This window comes from Equus asinus, chromosome 12 (assembly GCF_041296235.1).
Source record: "Equus asinus isolate D_3611 breed Donkey chromosome 12, EquAss-T2T_v2, whole genome shotgun sequence".
NCBI classification, from domain to species: domain Eukaryota; kingdom Metazoa; phylum Chordata; class Mammalia; order Perissodactyla; family Equidae; genus Equus; species Equus asinus.
This window is the reverse complement of record NC_091801.1, coordinates 82,381,460-82,403,670: the sequence shown is the minus strand read 5'-3', so window position 1 is coordinate 82,403,670 and position 22,211 is coordinate 82,381,460. Positions and strand designations below refer to the sequence as shown.

General features: G+C 42.1%; 1 protein-coding gene across 23 annotated transcripts in view; it reads left to right on the top strand.

Annotated features, from left to right (window-relative positions):
* Nucleotides 1–22,211, top strand: part of PTK2 (protein tyrosine kinase 2) — a 278,805-nt gene that overhangs the window by 192,667 nt on the left and 63,927 nt on the right. For 12 of the 23 annotated variants that reach the window (XM_070481679.1, XM_070481677.1, XM_070481671.1 and 9 more), the window contains 7 exons: nucleotides 3,672–3,728; nucleotides 5,065–5,085; nucleotides 6,186–6,283; nucleotides 15,768–15,852; nucleotides 16,988–17,088; nucleotides 19,095–19,210; nucleotides 20,109–20,209. In XM_070481679.1, the coding sequence (XP_070337780.1) occupies nucleotides 3,672–3,728; nucleotides 5,065–5,085; nucleotides 6,186–6,283; nucleotides 15,768–15,852; nucleotides 16,988–17,088; nucleotides 19,095–19,210; nucleotides 20,109–20,209 (579 nt within the window). The remainder of the gene's footprint in view (nucleotides 1–3,671; nucleotides 3,729–5,064; nucleotides 5,086–6,185; nucleotides 6,284–15,767; nucleotides 15,853–16,987; nucleotides 17,089–19,094; nucleotides 19,211–20,108; nucleotides 20,210–22,211) is intronic. The other 11 variants (XM_070481680.1, XM_070481678.1, XM_070481681.1 and 8 more) reach the window with 1 other exon arrangement.

Here is a 22,211-nt window from a genome sequence, read left to right as displayed (position 1 = left end):
TTCTGTAGCCTCTGGGTGCCTCAGTTTCCTGCCTGTGAAGCGGGGATGGTGATAATAGTACCACCTCATAGGATTTTTCTGACAATTAAATGACGGTATACATAATTATCTATAACAGTGTCTGGCATGTGGTAAGATCTCAGTACTGTTAGTTGTTTTCATCGTTATTAAGTAGAGGATGCAGACCTAGCTTCCTTTAAATGTGCCCAGATCTTTGAATCTATTTCCTTTTTACTTTATATTTTCCTTCTAGCATGCCATTATTTTGGGGGCCCAGGCAGTTTCAGGCTGGGATCCAATTTCTCAGGGGCCCTTGCGTATGTAAAAATACCTCTCATGTCAGTGTCGTACGGTTCCATGATCCTAAAAGCCAGGAAAGAAAGAAGGAAAATAGAACCAAATTAATATCAGAAATTCTTGGAGAACTGTACCAAATATTACCACGTGAAGACTCCTCTGTAGAAGGTTACAGTAAAAGTTTTGTAGGTCCATGTTTCCTCAGCAGTGTTGACTCTGCTCTGTAAGGATCAATGCACGAAAGAACAAGCGCCGCTCGTTCAATAAAAACTCTGTTCGTACCACGTCACAGCACACTCATCTAACTCCCGCACGGCTTCGCTAATCCCCAGAGGTTTTAGAAAGAATTTACATCATGTCAAAAGAAAACCATTAGAGGCTCTTATTTGTGATTGTGTGAATTAATTGAAGTGTAGGCAAGTTGATTTTTCCCACATCAATTTTGTGTGATAGCCTGATATATGTATTAGCCATTTTATTTTTACTCCTTCAGAATTGTTTCAGAGGTTGCTATGTCTACTGAGGGTTTTGTAGGAAGAGACAGTCCTGGGAGCCATTACAGTCAGACCAAGTAGGCTGATGGAGAGTCTCCACAGGCAGGAATCCCAGCGCCCTCAGCCGCCAGCTTCCCTCCAGAAAGCCCTCAGAAGAAGCCAGACAACAAGGAGCTACCATTTCTCGGTCATCTGTTACTTGCAGGGCCACATGTCAACTTTATATGCGTCTCCTGTAATCCTCATAACAACCCTACAAGGTGGACGTGTTCTCATTTACACATGAGGGCATAACTAAAACACCTGGACAGGTGAAGTGACTTCTCAAGGTCAAGCAGGGTACCCCCAAACATGTGGGTGTGTACCTTGTCCCGTGTGTGGCAGCTCTGCCCTCCTGTCCACGCAGCCTTGCACAGGCTACTTGGCTTCTTGGCCGCAGTTTCCTGGGGCTCTGTGGTCCCCTCACTGTCTTGCAGTGCACTGGTTCTTTTTGTTTAGTGAGTATTTACTGAGTGTCTTCTCTGTGCCGGTTTTGGGTGCTGAGAACATAGTGGTAAACAAGACACACAAGGGCTCTGCTCCCTTGGGGTCTCCATCCTGGATAGGATGACAGACGGTTGACAGGGACACAAAGGACTCTCAGACTGTTGGTAGTCGTATGTACCAAGGAAAATAAAACAGGCAACATGATTAAGAGTGACGGGGTGGGGGCAAGATGGTTTGAGGAGGGATCGCTGAATAGGTGATACTTTGGCTGAAACCAGAATTGGCTCTGAGCCAGCATGAGCTTGAACACCCTTGGTAAGAGGCTTTAACAATCCTTGGTAAGAGGTTACTGCTTTGCTGTCAGGGCAGGTTCATAGCCTTCTCCATTCGGACTGCAGACACCCGTTACCCCAGGAGGCTTATGGACAGGCGGGCAGTGGCCCCCGAGAGCCATGTGAAGCTTTGGTGCCTGTGGACAAGATGGGTCCATAACATCTCCTTCATAAAGCTGAGAGCCAAGGGCAGGAGTTGTTAGAGATTCTTGAGCAATTCTGGTAACAGGGCAGCCGGGGAAGGGAAGAGAGGAGGGAGGTCTGAGCAGCTTTCTCTGCCGGCATCCTGCCCTCAGGGTCAGCTCTGTGTTTGCCCTAAACATCGGTGCATTGTACGAGAGAAGGCAGTAAGGGTAGTGGCTGTTGTTGGTGGAAATTCAGCCTTAGTTGCATTGGCTTTCTGAGGGGAGTGGCAGGAAAGTGAGCTTGTTAAGTGACAGAATAAAGAGAGTAAATGATGAGCGGGTGTCCGTCCAGGTAACTGCGGTGCTTCCACTGTCTTAGCTGTTAGACCTTTTCCTTACAGGCGCTTTAGTAGCTCCCTTCTCTTCCCACATTGCATTTCACAGTGTCTTGTTAAGCCATCTGACAGAAAGGCCAAGCTATAGGCCTAGAACATGCCAATTTCTTTTCTTAGTATTAACTGAGAACAGGATAAGAGGGAGAAACATAGAAATAAAAGAATGTAAGGTTTGGGGTAGATCAAATTTTTCCTTAAATCTTGTAAGTAGTATTTATAAACATGTGAGAATAATAGTGTATCTACCTGTTATATAGGACTTATGGATAGTTTACGTTTGCTGAATGTCTTAAGGATAATTGATTTATTGACTTCACATTCTGCCAACTGGATTGTTTTCACTTTAGTTGCTTTTAATGATGACTACAAGTTGAGAAATGAATTCTTCCAGTCACTCTTAGGTTTGCCCTCAATCATTACCACAGCAGTATGTGGAATGATTGATATCCTAGTGACTGTAAACTATATATATTCTGTTTTCTTTGGTTTCTATAATTTTAATATTTAAATGAAGTAATAATGACAGCCGAGAAGAGAGAACTTTTAACTTAGTTTCTCTGGGGTTAGAAGTGGATGCCAGGACAAATTTTTGACATAGAGCTCTCTTCAGATGGTAATCTAGAAAGTACTGCCTCTCCTTGCCTGGCCCAGCCACTTAAATCCTTGGCCTGGAGCAACTAAAGGTTTTCCTCTTGCGAGAAAGAGAAAAACAGACAAGACTTACATGATTTTTCAGCATAATTGTTATCCAAGTGAGTGGTTGTTTTCTTCAAATGGGTCATCCCCCAGCCCCCCATTAACACGGTAGTGGATTGTGAAGTTACTGTTTTACTGAAAGGAGAAAGTGGAGACATTGAGACTCTTTGACATTGTCTCAATAAAGAACTCATTTTAATATGCTATTTATTCTCATTTTATTCTTTTTGGTGGGTCTTTTACCCTTTTGACATTAATGTATACTCTTCAAATATCTGAGTAAAAAACTTAGGAAGGAAAGAAATTCCTGGGTGGCTTTCACCCTGAAAAAATGAAATGAGTTGGCCCAGTTAATCTCCTCAAAAATCGGGCTGCCGTCTTTGTTTTCTAGAGAGAGCATTCAGATTCTGCTGTAGAGTCTCATTATGGGGACCGGCGGGCGCTCAGTTTGTGACATAGCAGTCTGGTTTGGCGAAGTCCCAGGGGACAGCAGTGCGGCCTGCAGCGTGGGGGTGGCGTGGTGGGGGGAGCTGGCCGTCAGTCCGGATTGGCGGGTTTGAATCATATACACGCTTGTTTCACATCTCTGTTTCTCACAAGGGCTTTCTCTGTTGGCTCTGTTTGCTGGCTGAGAAACAAGTCTGTGTATTATAACATACTGGACCATGATGTCACTTTTATTTCCACAAATGACTCATGTGTGAGCAAAAAATCCAGTAATGGTGTTTTAAGAATATCTCAGCCTAGTGGGGGATTTAGGCAGACCATTTTGCCTTTTTCAAATTATATTAAAGGCCAGGAGGTCAAATATTTAACCTCTTCCAACGTATGTTTCCTTTCCTACAGAAACAGATGATTATGCTGAGATTATAGACGAAGAAGATACTTACACCATGCCCTCAAGTGAGTAGACTTCTGACTTTGTTCTCATTCAGATTTGACAGATATTTAACTTTTATGAATGTCACATTTGAAAGTTTTAGGTATTTATTGTCCTTTTAGAACTATTTTTTAATACCTCATTGAGTGCATAACAGAGGTATTCTTTTCAACCTTTAGAATTCTGTATTTTATGTGCCACTCTAAAGTCAGAAGACCAAAACTCAAATATCTTATAATTAGTTCAGTTACGGGATTTTTGAAATCTTGTTTTTGGCTCTATGGTAATATAACCTTTATTAATTACTGTATTCCTCTCTGTAGAAAATTAGTGTTATTTAAAGTTAAATGTATATACACATATATATTCAATTCTTTGAATCTAGAGATTCAGTGAATTGCATTTCCCCCTCATCCGGTCCATACAGCTCTGGTGGGAGGTGTGGGGAGAGAGATGGACTCTTCAATGAACTTCCTGCAGACTGCAAATGTCCACATTGTGTTTCTCTCTGCTCTGCTGCTTGTTGATTGTGGAGAAGCTGGAAGCCCCAGATCTCACATGGGGTTATATAGTCCCAAATCTTGAACTGGAGATGCCCTTGAAATTTCATCCACATAAAAAATAAATTTTAAACCTACCTCTTAAAGACGCCCAATTATGGGTCCACCTTACAGCCTCAGGGGCCTTAATAATTTAGCATCTGATGTCCTGATTTCAATTGAGCTATACGTGTTTGTAAAATAAATGTTTTAGATGCTTTACCCTGTAGTGAAAATATTTTAAAAGATGCTTCATTTAGATTTACTATATATATTGAGGAGACATTACCAAAATAAAGAGAAACAGCCGACCTCTCTCAGGCAGGCGTTATCCTGAGGGGCCTTTCAAGAGCTCCTGTTGGAGAGTGATTCAAAATGGGAAGAGCTGAAGCTTAATGGTGTGCGTGTTGACTTACAAGAGCAATTTGGAAAAATGTTTAAATTTAGGGTTAGCTCTTTGATTAGCCATTTAGTCATTTGTACATTACTACAGAGAATCCAAATTTTTATTTATATATTATTCATACTTGAGTAGTAAACGTCCAAGTTGGCTAACTTTCATCCAGACCCCACGAAAGTGAGTTTTCATATAGGAATTTATGTGATAGAAATTTGAAGCATTGTTTACATCCTGTTGAGTTAATGTCAGGATGTTGAGTTGTTACTTACGTTTAGTCTTTTTGCTCATATTGATGGTTAAAATATTTAACAAGGTATATATTATTGAAATGTATTCTCCGAGTTTGTGTTGTTAACCTAATTGCTATTAGTTATTTCTAAGCAAGGTCTTCAATTTTTCTCTCTCTTAATTGCAATACAGAAAGCTATGGAATAGATGAAGGTAACAGGATTCCTTTAAAATAACTGCATTTGCTTGCAATTGCAACCTATGGAATGATACGGGATGTTTCGGTTTTCAGTTAACTTTTATTTTTAAACTATTTTTCATTGGTTTACTCTTGTTGTTAAATCAATGGAACTACTGGCTAAAGTGATTTTAAAGAGGAAAATAACCATCTAAAATTTGGGTTGAATTTTCTCTATGATTTATGACTTGACAAGCCAGGGAGAAAGTTTGAAAACATTTGGCTGTTGTTTTATTCCATTGGTGATTACACTATTGGAATATGTACAGTATGGGTTATGGGGATGTTTCCTGGCTGGAAGAAATCAAAATACTAAAATAGTTTATTGGATTAGAATCAATCTAGTAGGTTCCTAGTGGGTATTTTCTTCCCATGTGCCTCAACAGCCTACTAAATAATTGGTTTTGTATGAATCCCAGCAATTTAATACATTACTTTGAGGCAAATGCTCTCAAAAATATAAAATACTCTTAATTTATTCTGTGATATGTTCAACCTTATTTCAAGTCGTCCAATTTTGAAATTAGTTTTTAGAAGCTACCTCTTTAAACTCTTTTAGCTCCATCAATAATATAAAGATAGGATTATAAGAAAGTGGGAAACTCTTAAACTTTGAAAACATAAAGTTACTCATGACACAATTTTTTGTTGCCTCTATGTTTACAAACTTTAGTTATTTGTAAAATAATTGCTTTAAATAACTGTTTTTTATCCTTCATTTATTAATACCTGAACTAATAGTGCTCATTAATTAAGCATATAATTTAATACTTGGAGAAATTATTCATAGAACTATTAATTAGATATAAACTAGATCAGACATTTAAAAATATGAAAAAATCTGCCTTTAACAGAACTCATAGTTTTGGTAGCTCAACCAATGCCATAACGGTTACAATAAATTCCTTTTAAAATACTGTTTAAGAGAATTCCACTCTGTTTAAAGCATTTTCATAGAATGATGTGCCACTGATGAGATTTTTAGTCATGGATGAAATGAAATATGTCAAGTGTTATTTCTACACCTGGAATGTTGTACTTAAGCATTTTTTGTTGTATGGATCATGTTTTACAGCTAGGGATTATGAGATTCAAAGAGAAAGAATAGAACTTGGACGGTGTATTGGAGAAGGCCAATTTGGAGATGTGCACCAAGGCGTTTATCTGAGCCCAGTAAGTCCTCTAAGACTACCAGACATCTGGGCCACTTCTGACTAAGTGTAAATTGCCTCTTTTTTATCTTCATCAATCCTTAGTTCTTCGAGGTATGTGCAGTTATCTTTTATAAACCTCCCCATGTATGTCCACTTAATATATTCAGAAACCAAAATATGGCAAAATTAGCTCGTAGACTGCTGGGTCTGTCTTTTATTTATTTTAATCTTTCAGCCTCTGTTATTAATTAATAAGAGATTCTATAGATGATTGTTCCATTGGATAGAATTGACAGACAGATGACCATGGTCAATAGCAGTTAGCCAATGTGCCCACTTAGCTGCAGTTTCAAGAAAAGAACATTGATTTGCCCCAAATTGTCCTCCAAAAGAGATCAGTGAATCTTTAAATGATTAATTTAATAATAGCTTTGTTGTCGTAAGTGCTGTCGAGTTGATTCTGACTCCTAGCAACCCTCTGTACAGCAGTGTGGAACCTTGCCTGATCTTCGTCACGCCGTCCTCTCATCTTCCGGGGATGCATCAGACAATGGTCCACTGCTGTTCACAGAGTTTCATGGCCAGTTTTTTCAGAAGTTGGTGGCCAGGTCCTGTTTCCTGATCTCTTCTGGTCTGGAAGCTCTGCTGAGACCTATCCACTAAGGGTGACCCTGCTGGTATTTGATAAACTGCTGGCATAGCTTTCAGCATTATAGCAATACAAAGCCGCCACAGTTTGACAACAGATAGACTGGTGGTGGGTCCCTGACCAAAAGTGAACCCGGGCCGTGGCGGTGAGAGTGTCGGATCTTAACCACTAGACCACCAGGGCTGGCAATAATAGCTTTACTGCTATATAATTCACAGACTATAAAATTCCCTCTCTTAAAGTGTAGAATTCAGCGGTTTTTTAGTATATTCACAGAGTTGTGCAGCCATCACCACCACAGTCAATTTTAGAACATTTTCTTTACCCCAAAAAGAAAACCATATCTGTTAGCAATTACTTCCCATTCCACTCTCCTAGCAGCCCTTGCAACCACTCATCTACTTTCTGTTTCTATAGGTTTGTCTTTTCTGGATGTTTCATATAAGTGGAATCGTATGATATGTGGCCCTCTCTGATTTTTTTTTCAATTAGCATAATGTTTTTATCCATGTTGTATCATGTAGCAGTATGCCATTTCTTTTTATTGCCAAATAACATGTCATTGTGTGGATAGACTGCTTTTTGTTCATCATTCATCAGTTGGTCGTCGTTTGGGTTGTCACCACCTCTTAGCTATTATGAGTCATGATGCTGTGAACCTTCGTGTACAAGTTTGTGTGTGTACATAGTTTTCAGTTCTCTTGAGTATATGTCTAGGAGTATATTGCTGGGTCATATGGTAACTATTTAACTTTTTAATGAACAGCTAAACTGTTTTGCAAATAAGCTGCACCGTTTTACATTTCTGGCAGCACTGTATGAGTGCCCATTTCTCCACATCCCCACCAACACTGTTACTGTATGTCTTTTTAGTAATTTTAAAATTGCGTTTTAAGATTATAGTACATTCTTGATCAGATTTTGTAACTAGAGTGACAGCAGGTGTGCAGAGATGGCTCTGTTAAAGATAGAGCAGCACAGATGATTGTCTTTTGTATATCCCTGCTTTGGAAACTGCAAATGGCATTTCCCGCCCCCCCCCCGGGGAACTCCGTGTTTATCAATTTTTCATATCCTTTGCACATCTACTAGTGATATACTGATTGTTACTTTTATAACCAACGAGCTATAAAAGTTTCCTTTTGTCAGGAACAACAGATAATTGCTACCATGTAGCTAAACAAATTAGAGCTTCTGTTTTTTTAAAGTTCAATTTTGAAAGCCTTTACCCTCGTACTTATAAAATTATATCATTTATTACATATTTTTAGCTGTTAACTTGTCTTCCAATTGTTTTTCACTACATCTGTATTGTTTATCTTCCTAGTTCTCTTAACTCGGCTCTTTGAAGCGAAATGCAGTAGAAAGAGCTCTGGATCTAAATTTAGTCAAGAGACCTAAATTTTAGACCTGGCTCTATCTGACTGTGAGACGTAGGGAAGGTGAGCCTTGACTCCAAATTATTACAGTTGGACCCGGTGATCTCTGGGCTTCCTTCCATCTCTAGAATTCTTGGTCAGCAAGCATTCTGAAGTTCCCACAGTACAGTGACTTACCAGGATCACACAGATAACAGCAGGGCTGGTGGACTTTATTTCATTCACCTTTAAAATAAGCGATCCGTTTTAGTTGTGAAAATGCAAGAGAACAATTTCTTTTAATATCTGTAGTTCAGTGTTTACTAATTTTTGCTGAATGAATCTCAGCCCCTGGGAAGATACCAGGGTTCACATTTTTTGTTGAGTATCTTTCTGAAATATATTGTACATGAATGTTTATTTTGTTTTTAATGTGGGAGTCTAATTTTATAGTGTGAAGGAGTCCATTTCTCTGGGTCCCTATTAAGAATCCTTTTTCCACATTATGCTCTTTAGTGTTCTATAAGATCAAATAACATTTTATCAAGAATTCTTAATAGGGGCCGGCCCCATGGCCGAGTGGTTAAGTTTTCACACTCTGCTGCAGCGGCCCAGGGTTTTGCCGCTTCAAATCCTGGGCGCAGACATGGCGCTACTCATCAGGCCACGTTGAGGCAGCGTCCTACATACCACAAGTAGAAGGACCTGCAACTAGGATATACAGCTATGTACCGGGGGGCTTTGGGGAGACAAAGCAGGGAAAAAAAAAAATAAAAGAAATATTGGCAACAGTTGTTAGCTCAGGTGCCAAACTTAGGGGGGGAAAAAGATTTTTTCTTTTTTTTTTGAGGAATATTAGCCCTGAGCTAACTACTGCCAGTCCTCCTCTTTTTGGATGAGGAAGCCTGGCCCTGAGCTAACGTCAGTGCCCATCTTCCTCTGCTTTATATGTGGAAAGCCTACCACAGCATGGCGTGCCAAGTGGTGCCATGTCCACATCCGGGATTTGAACCGACGAGCCCCAGGCCTCTGAGAAGCGGAACGTGTGAACTTAACTGCTGCGCCATGGGGCCGGCCCCTAAGAATTCTTAATAATTGGTCAAATTGTAACTCAGCATAGATTTCATGGGCAAGAACTTACCATTGGTTACTTTGAGATTCAATTAATTCTTTCAGCAGTTATTTATCAGTTGTCTACCATGTATTTATCAGTTGTCTACCATGTGACAGCTAAATGGTGGGGACATAATAACGAACAAAATAGGCAAAATTCCTGCTCTCGCAGAACTTAAATTCTATCCACGACACAGGGGACAGGTGAAAACAAGCACACTAACCATCGAGTGGGGAGTCAGTGCTCTGAGAAAACAAAGTATGGACAAGAGATCAGGGCGCCATTCCTGTGAGACAGTCAGAAAGGCTTTCGGATGAGTGACGTGAGCAGAGATCTGAAGCAAGGGAGGGGACAGCCCACCAGCTCCCTCCCGTGGGAGAGTGTCCTGGGCAGAGAGAACAGTCCGTGCAGGCACCCTGGTGTAGACAAGAGGCCACAGGGAGGCCAGTGTGGCTGCTGAGAAGGGGAGGAGGAGGAAGGTGAAAGGAGATGAGGCCAGAAGGGCCACCGGAGCATTGGGTGGGGCCTGCTAGGTCCTGGGGTGAGAATTGGAGTTTCACTCAAGAATCAGGAAACTGAAGTTGATCTAACGGCTCATTTTGTTGTCACATGCTGCCGAGTTGTCTCCAGCTCCTTGCGACCCTGTGAATGAGTGATGTCCACAGTGTCCCGTCCTCAGCATCCCTGCCAGCCCTGTAGACTCAGGCGTATGGCTGCCTTTATGGAGTCAGCCGTCTTATATCTGGTCTCCCTTTTCCTGCTGCCTGCTACTTTTCCAAGCATTATTGTCTTTTGCAAAGAATCCTGCCTTCTCATGACATGCCCAGAAGTAGGACAGCCTGAGTTTTATCATTTTTGCCTCCAGCGGTAGTTCGGGATTGTTTGCACATCTGCTATCACTTGCACATTCTCTCACCGTTATTATCCTAGCCTTAAAAAATTGGTTTTTAAATCTGTTTTTCTCTTAGTTCATCCAGAATAGTCCTCCTCTAGATTTGTCTGTTAAAATTTCATAAATGTCTGCTAGCTGTTATTAATTCAGAGCCTAATCATATATCTTTTATGTAGGCATAGTGGACACTAGTGTGGCATTTTCATAGAACATTGAAAAACTTCTTTCTCCTCTTAAATGTTGCTTGTATTTTAAAGAAGGTTTTTAAAATCCTATCTTGAGCAGTTACCTAGATATGTTTGAATCTGCCCCTTTTTAAAGACTTTCTAGATGGAACCCTTTGCTGTGATTCTGGTCTTGCTTGCTTTGAAATGACTTCTCCAGCATCCAGGTCTCTGTAACCAGCCCCTCTGACAGCTCAACTTCCCCCAGGCCTCTGCTGTCCAGTTTGGAGACCACTAACCACAGGTCCTAGTCCACGGACTGATGGCTAAGCCCCATGTTCTACTCATGCGTGATCCTTTGTCCATGTGCTGCCCACGGACCTCTTAGACTTAGCATCCATTTGAAACCATGAGTCTTTAGAGAGCAGTATTTTTTGCATTTCTTTAGACTGTCTTCCTAAAGTATCATGTTCAGTGTTTGAGCATGACTTGACAGGAGTGATGATAGTTTTATGGTCTTACAGAAGTTTCTGTTGTTATTCAGATCTCCTGTAAATGGACATTTTGTGTCATTTCTACAGTATACCAGTCAGCCCTGTGTTTGGATAGAAATAGAATTCAAGGTCCTGGTCCAAAAGAGGTTTACCGTCTAGTTAAGGAAAACAAAGACTAACTCATTCAGAGTGAAGTGGTTATGTTTTCGTGTGGTATATGGCTAATGATTCTGGGAAGGCTCTGAGCTCAGACATGTAGCAGACAGGCCTGCTGTGCTCTTGTTCACGTTCTGTGCCAGCAAGCTACCATCCTCCAGGGACCAGGCTGCCGTTACCACCTGAAATCCTGCCATGCAGGCCTGCCTCCTCTGCAGGTGAAGAAAGGGACTGTGGTCCCCTGAGTCCATGTTATAGTCATTTTTCCATTTATATTTCTCTTGTTTGAAAACGTTTCATTTCCTAGAATCATATGGTGTGAAATCTAAAATAAATTAGTACAATTTAAGGTTCCTTTTTTGGCAGGGGAAGATTCACCCTAAGCTAATATCTGTTACCAATCTTCCTCCTTTTTTTCTTCTGTTTTCCCCCTCAAAGCCCCAGTGCATAGTTGTGTATAGTTATAAGTTCTTCTGGTTCTTCTGTGTGAGCCGCTGCCACAACATGGCAACTGACAGACGCGTGGTGTGGTTCTGTGCCTGGAAACCAAAGCTGGGCTGGCAAAGTGGAACATGCAGAACTTTAACTGCTAGGCCATCAGGGCTAGCTCTAAGGTGTTTTTAAGGTGTGCCACAGCTAACGTATAGATAAGCCTCTGCATTTAAAAGAAGAATATTAATAGCATTCATTAATTCCACAAGTGTTTGTTGAGCATATACTATGAAATCAGCTACTGTTCTAATGGGGATTTTTTGACAAACAAGACAACAAAGTACCTGTTCTCTTGAAACTTACATTTTAGTGATGGAAAACAGGCAATAATAATGTAAATGACAATGTGTATTATGTATATATTATAACGTATAGAATAATGGCATTGTAATAATGTGAGAGATGGTGGTAATGTAAATAATGACTCAGTATGTAATAAATGAATATTATACTTAGAGATTGTGGTCAGGATTATGCAGAAAGGCAAGGATTGGATAGAGTGAAGGTCAGGTGTTAGGGCACTGTTTTAGGTGGAATGTCTGAAAAAGGACCTCAATGCTAATTTCTGAGGGAGAGGAGCATTCCAGGCAGGCTGAACAAGAAGGAGGCCATAGGAAAATGATGTTGGAGAGTAGAAATGAGGCTAGGAAGGAGAGATTCAGGTTGAAGAGCGAGCCTGTGGACATGGTAAAGGGTTGGGCTTCTAAGCATAATGGGAATGGTTGCCTTTGGGGGGACTTAAGCTGAGTCATGGGATGCCTCATGGCAATTAAGTGGCAGAGGGCAGCGTAGATGTTGCCATTAGATAGCATTGGAACAAGGAGGCGGTGGTGATGGGGTCGGTGAGCTTGCAGCAGTAGCGGGAGCTGGGCCCGGCAGATTCTGCATATTTGCTGTAGGTAGGGATCATCGGTCCTGCTCCTGGATTGTTGGATATATAGGAGATGAGGGAAATGGAGGAACCAGAAATGGTTTCTCGGTTATTTACCTTGAACAGTTGTATGAATACTGTTCCTTTAATAAGATGGAGAAGACTAAGGAAGAAACAGATTTGATAGGGGGTGTATTAGTCAGAGTTCTCCAGAGAAACAGAACCAGTAGGGGGTAGAGGTGGGAGATTTATTAGGAATTGGCTCGTGCACTTATGGAAGCTTATACTCCTAATATCTGCAGTTGGCAAGCTAGAGACCTGGGAGTCGATGATCTGGTTAGTTCCAGTCTGAGCCTGAAGGCCTGAACACCAAGATGGCTGATGATATTTTCTAGTCCAAAGGCTAGGGAAAAAATGATGTTCCAACTCATGGCAGTTAGGCAGGAAGAATTCCCTCTTATTCAGGGACCCTTACCTGAAGCGAGGGTCAGCTTTTTGCTCTCTTCAGGCTTCAGCTGACTGAGTGAAGCCCCCCACATTAGGAAGGGCAGTCTGCTTTACTCAGTCTATCCATTTACATGTTAAGTTCATCCAGAAACACCCAGGGTAATGTTTGACCAAATATCTGGGCACCCCATGGCCCAGTCAAGTTGACACATAAAATCAGCCATCACGGTGGGATATCAGGAGTTTTGTTTTGGTCATATGAAGTCTAAAATAACTTTGTCAAATCCTAGTCAAGACAGGGAATAGGCAGGTTGGCTGTATGAGTCTGGGCTGAAAGGAAGGTGGAGGACTAGAGATGTAAGTTTGGAAGTCAGCATAGAAGTGGTACTTGTGTTCTTTGGCACTAGATGAGATCACTTGGAATAGAGTTGATCCCAGATTAAACCCGGGCATGTTCCAACATTGAGAAGATAGGAGGGGATAGCTTGTCTTCCCACGTCTCCTCTAATACCAGCCTTTTCTGCCTAAGGCTGGTATTTATGTAGACAGCTACCCACAATTCAGTAGCAGGGACTCTTCTAAGAAAGCTTGGCATATTCAAGTTTCTTCACTCAAGAAACTAACCATGGGGGGCTGGCCCCGTGGCCGAGTGGTTAAGTTCGCGCGCTCCGCTGCAGGCGGCCCAGTGTTTCGTTGGTTCGAATCCTGGGCGCGGACATGGCACTGCTCATCAGACCACGCTGAGGCGGTGTCCCACATGCCACAACTAGAAGAACCCACAACGAAGAATACACAACTATGTACTGGGGGGCTTTGGGGAGAAAAAGGAAAAAATAAAATCTTTAAAAAAAAAAAAAAAAAGAAACTAACCATGGGCACCGTTTCAGAGCCAAATCTTGTGACAAGTAGCAATTGCGTCCCCAGCTGCTCCCACTCCCTACTGCTGCTTACAACTACACACTGCCCTCAGTCGCTCTTGAAGTAAGGCATCATCACTGAAGGGGCCGTCTGTACCTTCTGAAGAGTGAGATAACCTGTACCTTCTTAGGTTATCTTACAGATAAACCGTAAGCCCAGTGAGATATTTTACATAAAGAACACAATGTTCAAAACCTCTTGAGAAAACAGAAGACAGCGAGGTTATACACCCCGCCTCAGGGACCACGTGGCTGGGTACTCTTCACACCTGCGTGATGGCGATGCCATCTGCCACTCCCAGGGCAGGAGGAGCAAGAGTAAAAGCCACAGCACCCACTCGCTCGGTGTCCTCTCTTCCCTCCAGGAGCCTCAGCCTCTGCCTGGTTGATCTCATGGCCCTCAGGGTCCTCTGGCAGGAAGGGAGCTGGAGGTGGGGAAGGAGCAGGGACATGGCAGCAGCACGGAGACATAACGCAGTGTTTCTTAAGCCTTTGGCCCCACCTCGCTTGTTCTCCCTGCGTTTTTCTCCTTGCCTCCTTCTGTCCTCATCTTTTCTGCCTCCTTAACAGAATGTGAGGCACCTCACAAAAATATTCAGTATGAAATAAGACGAATAGATGGTTCTGGCAAAGACAACACAAAGCCAAGCATAAGATGGCTACATAAGTTACTGTGCTGTTGATCTGCTTGAAATGGACGCTTATTTCTTGTGTTTCTTAAGCTCTGCTTTTTGAACTTGTTAGAGAAAAGATCAACCTCTCTCGCTCCCAGGCCATCACATCTTCTTGATTTTTCTCCCCTCTTGGTGGTCACCCTCTCAGATTCCTTTGTGTTTCTCCCCTTCCCCTGACCTCTTCATATTGTAGAGTGCCAAGGCGCCGTCCTTGGACCGCTCTGTCTCCTGTGGTGATTTCACCTAGTCCCATGGCTTTCAACACCATCCCTATTGTGACGTCTTCCAGATTTCTTTGTCCAGCCCAGACTTTCCCCCTGAGCTCCGGTCACAGTATCCCACTGCGCACTCACCTGTGTGACTAGGCTGTCTCAGTGACATCTCAAGCTCCTCGTGTCCAGAGCTGAGCTTTTCATCTTCCCCTTTCTCTCGCCAAAAACCTGAACTTGACTTCTCTCACACCCCTTGCCGCACCTCCACTGCTCCCAGATTTGTCCAATCCGCCATCATCTGTCACCTGCGCCTTCCCTCACCTCCCCGCAGCCGTTTCTCCGTACCACAGTGGAGTTCCTTCTTGGCTTGAGGTCAGCGATGGTACTCCTCTGCCCAAACCCTACGCTGGCCCCATCTCGCTCAGAGTAAAAGCCTGTCTTTCTCCTGGCTTAGAAGGCCCTTCATGGTATGGCCCCTTGTTGCCTCTCTGACCTCATTGCCTCCACCCTACCTCACGCCTCTTCAGCTGCATTTAGTGCTCACTGCGCACTCTGCACACTGTCACCCTGGTCAGTCCCCCTGCCCCCTTTCCTCTCACCTCATCTCGTTTCAGGAGGTCTGCCTGACACAGCAGCAAGCGCACCTTGCCTCCCACGTTCCGATGTACTCCCTCTCCTGTGCACAGCACTGTTGCCTTCCAGCGTACCACGTGATGAGCTCGTTTACTGTGTTTGTCGTCTGTGAGCAGAGCAAGGATCGCTGCCTCTAGTTCACTGGTGATCCTAAGCACCTAGAAGTGTCTGACACTTAGCAGAAAATGAATGTGTGTAGAACAAGTGAATAAGTGAATTGCCTGCAGCCTTTTCCATGCATGTCCATTTTTTCTGGGGATTTTAGACATAGTATTTTCAGTGTTCCTCTCACTCTTAAGATTTACAGTTCTGATTCTGTCTGGTCCAGAATATACATAGTTGCAAAACAGCTTTTCATGAACGTGCCTGTTGATTCATATAGAGAACTCTTTTTGCGTATGTGTGTGATTCTATCATTTCCCTAACACAGGAGAATCCAGCTTTGGCGGTTGCAATTAAAACATGTAAAAACTGTACTTCGGACAGCGTGAGAGAGAAATTCCTTCAAGAAGCCTGTAAGTTTCTAGACATTTCTGTGGTACTCTATTTGACTTTCTATCTGTGAAAGCCAAACTGTCTCTGAAGAAGTAAGAAAAATAATGTTTTGACTTTTACAAGACAACTACATTTATCATCTTTCCTTGCAAATTAGTGTCTGTATTTGTAGAGGCACATGGTAAGCCATGATGTGTGGGGTGTAAAGGTAGATTGATTCACCGTCCCTGCATCCTTTGGTACCTGTACCATTAAACATCTTTGTACTGGAATTGGGCAGATGTAGACATGATCTAAGCCCAGATGCCACCAGGCCCTAGAATTCAGAGGTGAGCAGGACAGACACTGTCTCTTCCCTGATGGAGCTCACAGACTAGTGAAGGAGCAAGGACCGTGACCAGTGCCCTGGTCCTGCTACGCCACAGCCCTCTCTGCCTCTTGGTTCATATATCCCATGGTGAGGCTGCCTTGGGAGAGTCATGCAGACTCTTGGAGAGCCAGGATCTTGTCTTGTCCATTTATGCTCTTCAGCCTCTTTCCTACTTTCCCTCAAGCTGGGGTGTTCTTCCTCCTTTCATGTGGCTTCTTCCTTCTCTCTGACCACAGAGATAAAGTAGTCTCTCCTTAGGAAGCTTTGTTACAGGACCGTGTTCTTTCCTTCCTAAGTATTCAGAATAAAATATACAGTGCTTAAAAATTATTATTGTCTCTCCCTCCCTCTAGACTTTGAACTCCGTGGGGACAGGGACCATGTCTGTGTTGCTCACTGCTCAGACTCAGTGCCCAGCACAGGGCTTAACCCATAGAAGCCACTCAGTAGACTTTGGACATAGGGATGAATCTTGGTGTCCTTTGTTACAGTACATCAAATGAAGGCCATCTACTTTCCATTGCAGTAAATATTTGCTACCCGGCAATCCAGTAGATTGATGTCATAGAGTAAATCATATTGTAACTTCATCAGTTAAGTCTAAGTGTATCCTTAATCCTGTTCCTATATCTCTGACTTAAGTACAAGACAAGGCCTGGCAATGACTTCTGTCCCTACTAGTTTATTTCTGTAGAGCATCTACCCCAAGACAACACGGAATACATCAGCCATCAATTACCTAACACCCTATCGAAAGAATAACTGTGGACAATTGTTTTCCCTAGTAACGATGCGTCAGTTTGACCACCCGCATATTGTGAAACTGATTGGAGTCATCACAGAGAACCCTGTCTGGATCATCATGGAGCTGTGCACCCTTGGAGAGGTACCATGATCCTCAAAGCTGACCTGTGTGGGTGTACTGCCAGCCCATTTGGTCACAGTGACTAAACATAGTCTCATGCTTAGTAATCATTCAGTTTATACTCGGTGTTTGATATCCTTTGTTTAAGAAAGGGAAGTATATGATGTATACCTTGTGGTTTTGGTTCAAAGAATATGGGTATAATGTTTTCATCATTAAATTCCCAAAAATCCCCTTACTCAGTACTGGCAGCAGTATTTTCCCCAACCCAGAGTCGTATCAGGACTGGAAGCAGCGGGTGACCAAGTGGTTCTTTTTTTCCTCTCTGGTGCTGTTGCCTAGAGAACTAAGCCAATGATTTGAGGGCAAAAGAAGCAATCTTAATGGATTTGGGGTAAATGAATGCTGGATTTAGGTAAATCTAAAGAGTTCTTCATCTTTTTTGAATTCACTTTGCATTGTCTTTCAGACCAACTGATATTAGTCACAGTTTTCTTTAAAAATGTGAGTAACAGAGTATGAACAGATCTCCTTATTTGACTCTTCGGAATACAGAAACTCTTTAATCAGTGATGTCCCCATCACCTGGAAACTTGTTAGACGTGCACATTTTGGTGCCCCACCCTAGGCCTGCTGAGTCAGACCTCTTCAGCAGGGCAGGCGTGCACCCAGCGCTCTGTTCCCCTCTGCCATCTGCTCTGTAGCCTGCCTGGTTGGGGATAAATACAAGTCAGTTTTCCAGATGCCTACACTTGACTTTCTGGTACTAAAAGTTAGTAATTTAGCCTTCTAAGACATTGTATGCATTCCTTCTTTTTTTAAAGGATACCAAACGTAGTTTTGCTTTTACTGGATATTGGGATTTCCAGTTACCAAGAGTGAAGGAGGAGTCTGGGTCCTTCCTCCTCTTCGTGGCAGCATCAGTCCGCCCTTCCTTTGAAAGGCCCCTGCCTAATGGCTCCCCAGTGCACTTCTCGTCTGCACTGATAACAGATTGGGGTGGATGAAATATTTTAAGGCCTCTATAGCATCTCTTCTTCCTCTGCTCTACCTTTCCAGATAAAATGGAGAGTTTATGTATGTTTTTTGTTCACAGTATTTTTCTGCTTTTGCTTCTAAAGAATTTGCTTAAATTCTTAAAATTCTGGCTTAAAAAACAATTGCTAAATATTTCTCTTCTATGTATTGGTTTTATAGAATAAGAGAGTTAAATTCATCTGCCTTTCTTTACTGTACAGTCATGTGTCACTTAACAACGGAGATACATTCTGAGAAACGCGTTGTCAGGCAGTTTTGCTGTTGTGTGAACATCATTGAGTGCACTTACACAGACCTGGATGGTAGAGCCTCCTACACACCCAGGCTGTATGATGCTAGTCTTGTGGGACCACCGTCATATAGGCAGTCCATCATGAACCAAAATGTCATTACATAGCGCGTGACTGTGTTAGCATTTAGCTAAATTAATCACGAACAGTGGTAGTAAGGACTGGTAAACCCAGCGGGATGAATACCCAACACATGACCACTTCTGCACCCAAAACTTCCTGGGGACAGGAGGGAGAACTGCTTGTTACCTCCCCTTCCTCCTCATCACCTTATCCTCAGACCCGCCCAGAGATACAGTGACGTCTGGAGGGCAGGTGAGCTGGCTGTGATTGTGTAGTGGGCTTATTGGAATGGTAATGAGATCTTTTTCTCCAACTATTATTATTTAGCAGTATTTTATACTAAGCTTTTATTCATTCCCTGGAAGCATCTTTCTGTGTTTTTTCAGAAATTTGTCTACTGTCATGAAGATTTTCATTTTGCAGTAAGATTTCAAATAAAGAATGATTAGCCATAATTTCTGAGCTAGTGTGTTTCATTCATTACACTTTTTTTATTAGGGGAGAATTGAAGCCATTCTCACAAAAATCCATTTGGAAACGGGCAGCATTGTTGTTGAATGTACCTCTTTTGCTGTTGATTTTGGTTCTCTGTCACTAATTTTTTTTTGCTTTTCATCTTGGTCACTGTTCCAAAAGCTGAGGTCATTTCTACAAGTAAGGAAATACAATTTGGATCTGGCATCTTTGATCCTGTATGCCTACCAGCTAAGTACAGCGCTCGCCTATCTGGAGAGCAAACGCTTTGTGCACAGGTGAGATCCGGTCCTAAAGCTGGTGAGCTGCCTTCCGAGCCAGGGCTGGGTAGCACAGAGGCGGGAGGGACGAGGTCCTCTCTGGGCCCGGGGACTCTTCGTACCACTGGACTCTGTTGTACATGGATGTACTAGAAAGTCGTCCTGCGTGTGTCCTAGCCCAGTGAAGTGCCATCAAATGTTAATACACTTATTTAAAGGGCTTTTCCTCATGTGCAGTTTGAAACATTTTGTGGTACTTTCAGGTCAATTATTCCATCCAGAAATGCTGTTGAGAACCTGTCCCTGGCACTAGAGCAGTGAACATGTGGAGCTAAAACAGATGTTGTCCTGAGACTTTCCAGGACACCACAGTGTCATGAGTGACATCTGTTGGCTTTCTGCGGAATTTCTCTTTATAATCTGGGTCTCTAATTTGAGTGCAAGTGAGAGCCCTTAGAGTTTGTTTGCCCAGTATCGTGTTAGAGTTCTGTTATCCAGTGTTAAAGCAAATTGTGTTAGCAAAATCTTTTACCAGTGTCAGAAGATCACTTTTCTTTTGTTTAATGAGATCTCTTAGTACCAACATGGTTACAGACCCCAGTTGTGTATCACTGTCTGTCAGTTAATACAGCTGGTAATATGATTGTATGAAAAGGAATAAGCAGTTTCATTATTTGAGAATATACTTTTTCATCATCCGAAATACTAATCATCATATTAATGAGTAAATATCTGCCAAAAGGAATATACTTGAAGTAAAATAATAAAAGTATCCTTTTTTCAGTGTATAATAAATCTCCTGTGCATTGTATGTAAGCTGTCTTTCAACGTATCCATCAGTATGTCCTTAATACAGAGGAGTTTGTGGGTTTGTTCTCCTTGTATTAACATTTAGTCCCAAATCCTTCCTCGTCAGGGACATTGCTGCTCGGAATGTTCTGGTGTCCTCAAATGACTGCGTGAAGTTAGGGGACTTTGGATTATCCCGATACATGGAAGACAGCACTTACTACAAAGGTAAGAAATTAGAGTGATAAACAAGAGTAGGCTCAGGATCTCTGATGACGTTTATTCCTTAAAAAGGCGTGTTCTAATATGCTCAGTTGATTTTTGACAGAGCGGTAAAATGCTGGAGCAGTTGGACATCCATAGGCAAAAAAATGGACCTCAACCTAAACCTCACTCCAACTAAAAATGGATCATAGCCCTAATAACAAAACATAAAATTATAAAACTTTTAGGAAAAAGCATGAGAGTAAATCTTTGGGATCTAGGGCCAGGCAAAGAGTCCTTAGACTTGACACCCAGAACACGATCCATAAAAGGAAAAAATTTATAGCTTGGATCTCATCAAAATTAAGAATTTTTTGTTCTACAAATGACCCTGTCAGAAGGATGAAGCAACAAGCTACAGAGTGGGGAGAAAATGTTTGCCAACCACATATCCAACAAAGGACTAGTATCTAGAATATAGAAAGAACTCTCAAAATTCAACAGTGAAAAAAGAAACAAAAAATGCAGGTAGAAAATGGATAAAAGATAGAGAGATTTCACTGAAGAGGATTTACAGATGGCAAATAAGCACATTATCCATCAGGGAAATGCAAATTAAGACCAAGTGAGATATCATTGCACACCTATCAGAATGGCTAAAAGAAAAAATAGTGATAACGCCAAATGCTGGCAAAGATGCAGAGAAATTTAATTACTCATAAATTGAGAATGTAAAATGGTGCAGCAACTCTGGAAAAGAGTTTTTCAGATTCTTAAAAAACAAAATGCAACTACCATACGACTCAGCAGTTGCACTCCTAGGCATTTCTCCCAAAGAAATGAAAACTTATGTTCACACAAAACCTGTATTTGAATGTTCATTGCAGCGTTCTTTCTAGCAGCCAAAAATTGGAGTCAGCCCTGATGTCCTTCAGCCAGTAGATGTAGGCAGATACCTCACGGCAGATGGGGCTCGGTGCATTGGCTCAGAGAAAGTGAGCTGACTTACAAATCTCCGTCTGCCAAGTCCAGAGACTTTGATCCGTTAGTTTTGGAACTAAAATCTTCCTTGTGATTTTTCTTTAATTTTGCCAATCTTGGAATCAGATTGACTTGGTTCTTCAAATTATTATTAAACAAATAATTACGTTGGAAAAATTTTCATATTCCTAGTACTTCAGCTAAGGTTTGGATTGTAAATTTATATTTTGCTGTTGGTACATATTCTAGTTATTACTGCCATATCACAAAAGCCAGTTCCTTCCTCACTTTGTTTGATTTTTATATTGTAGCAAAATGAGCCCAAATGACTCCATACAAATCCAGTCATTCATTTCATACTATCTCTCGTGACTAGTCCCTTCCCTATACTTTCTGTTTACGACAGCCTGAAACCATTTTAACGGCGAGCCTTCGTTACATAAAAAGAAAATTCTTTGGTTGGTTATTCATTTAACCTAAAAACCACCAAGTCACCTTTCCACTATTTGAAAATACATTTCATATCCAGCTCAAATCCTCCTAACTAGTCCAAGTCCTAGAATTCCAGTAAAGAGCTAAACGCCAAACAGTGGAATGGCCGAGGCTCTGCGCCAGGTAGACGATGTTGCAAATGAGCAGTTGAGAAATTTGTGCATATGTTGTCATCTCAGAAAGGGCAGCCAGTAGTGCAGAGTCCCTGAGGCCTCGGAAAACAGCCCCCAGAGATTAGGGATTCTTCTCCTCAGAGCACAGCTGTAGAGTGGTTTGTTCCAAAGGAATCAAACGAGATTTGACCTCAGTAGTCATGAAGGTGCTTGAAGTAAAATAAATGAAGAAAAATAAATGAAACAAATGTGATTGTCTCCTGACTAAAAGTCCCCAGGGGCACTCTGCTTGCAGAAGGCAGTCCAGGCCCCTGAGAAGGCCACACAGCCCAGGCGCCCCTGCTCCGGGCCCCTTCGAACCCACTCTTTCCCCTGCCCTGACATCTGCAGCTCCTCCTTGCCCTCGTTCCCTGCCCGCAGCCTTCCTGACCTGCCTCTCG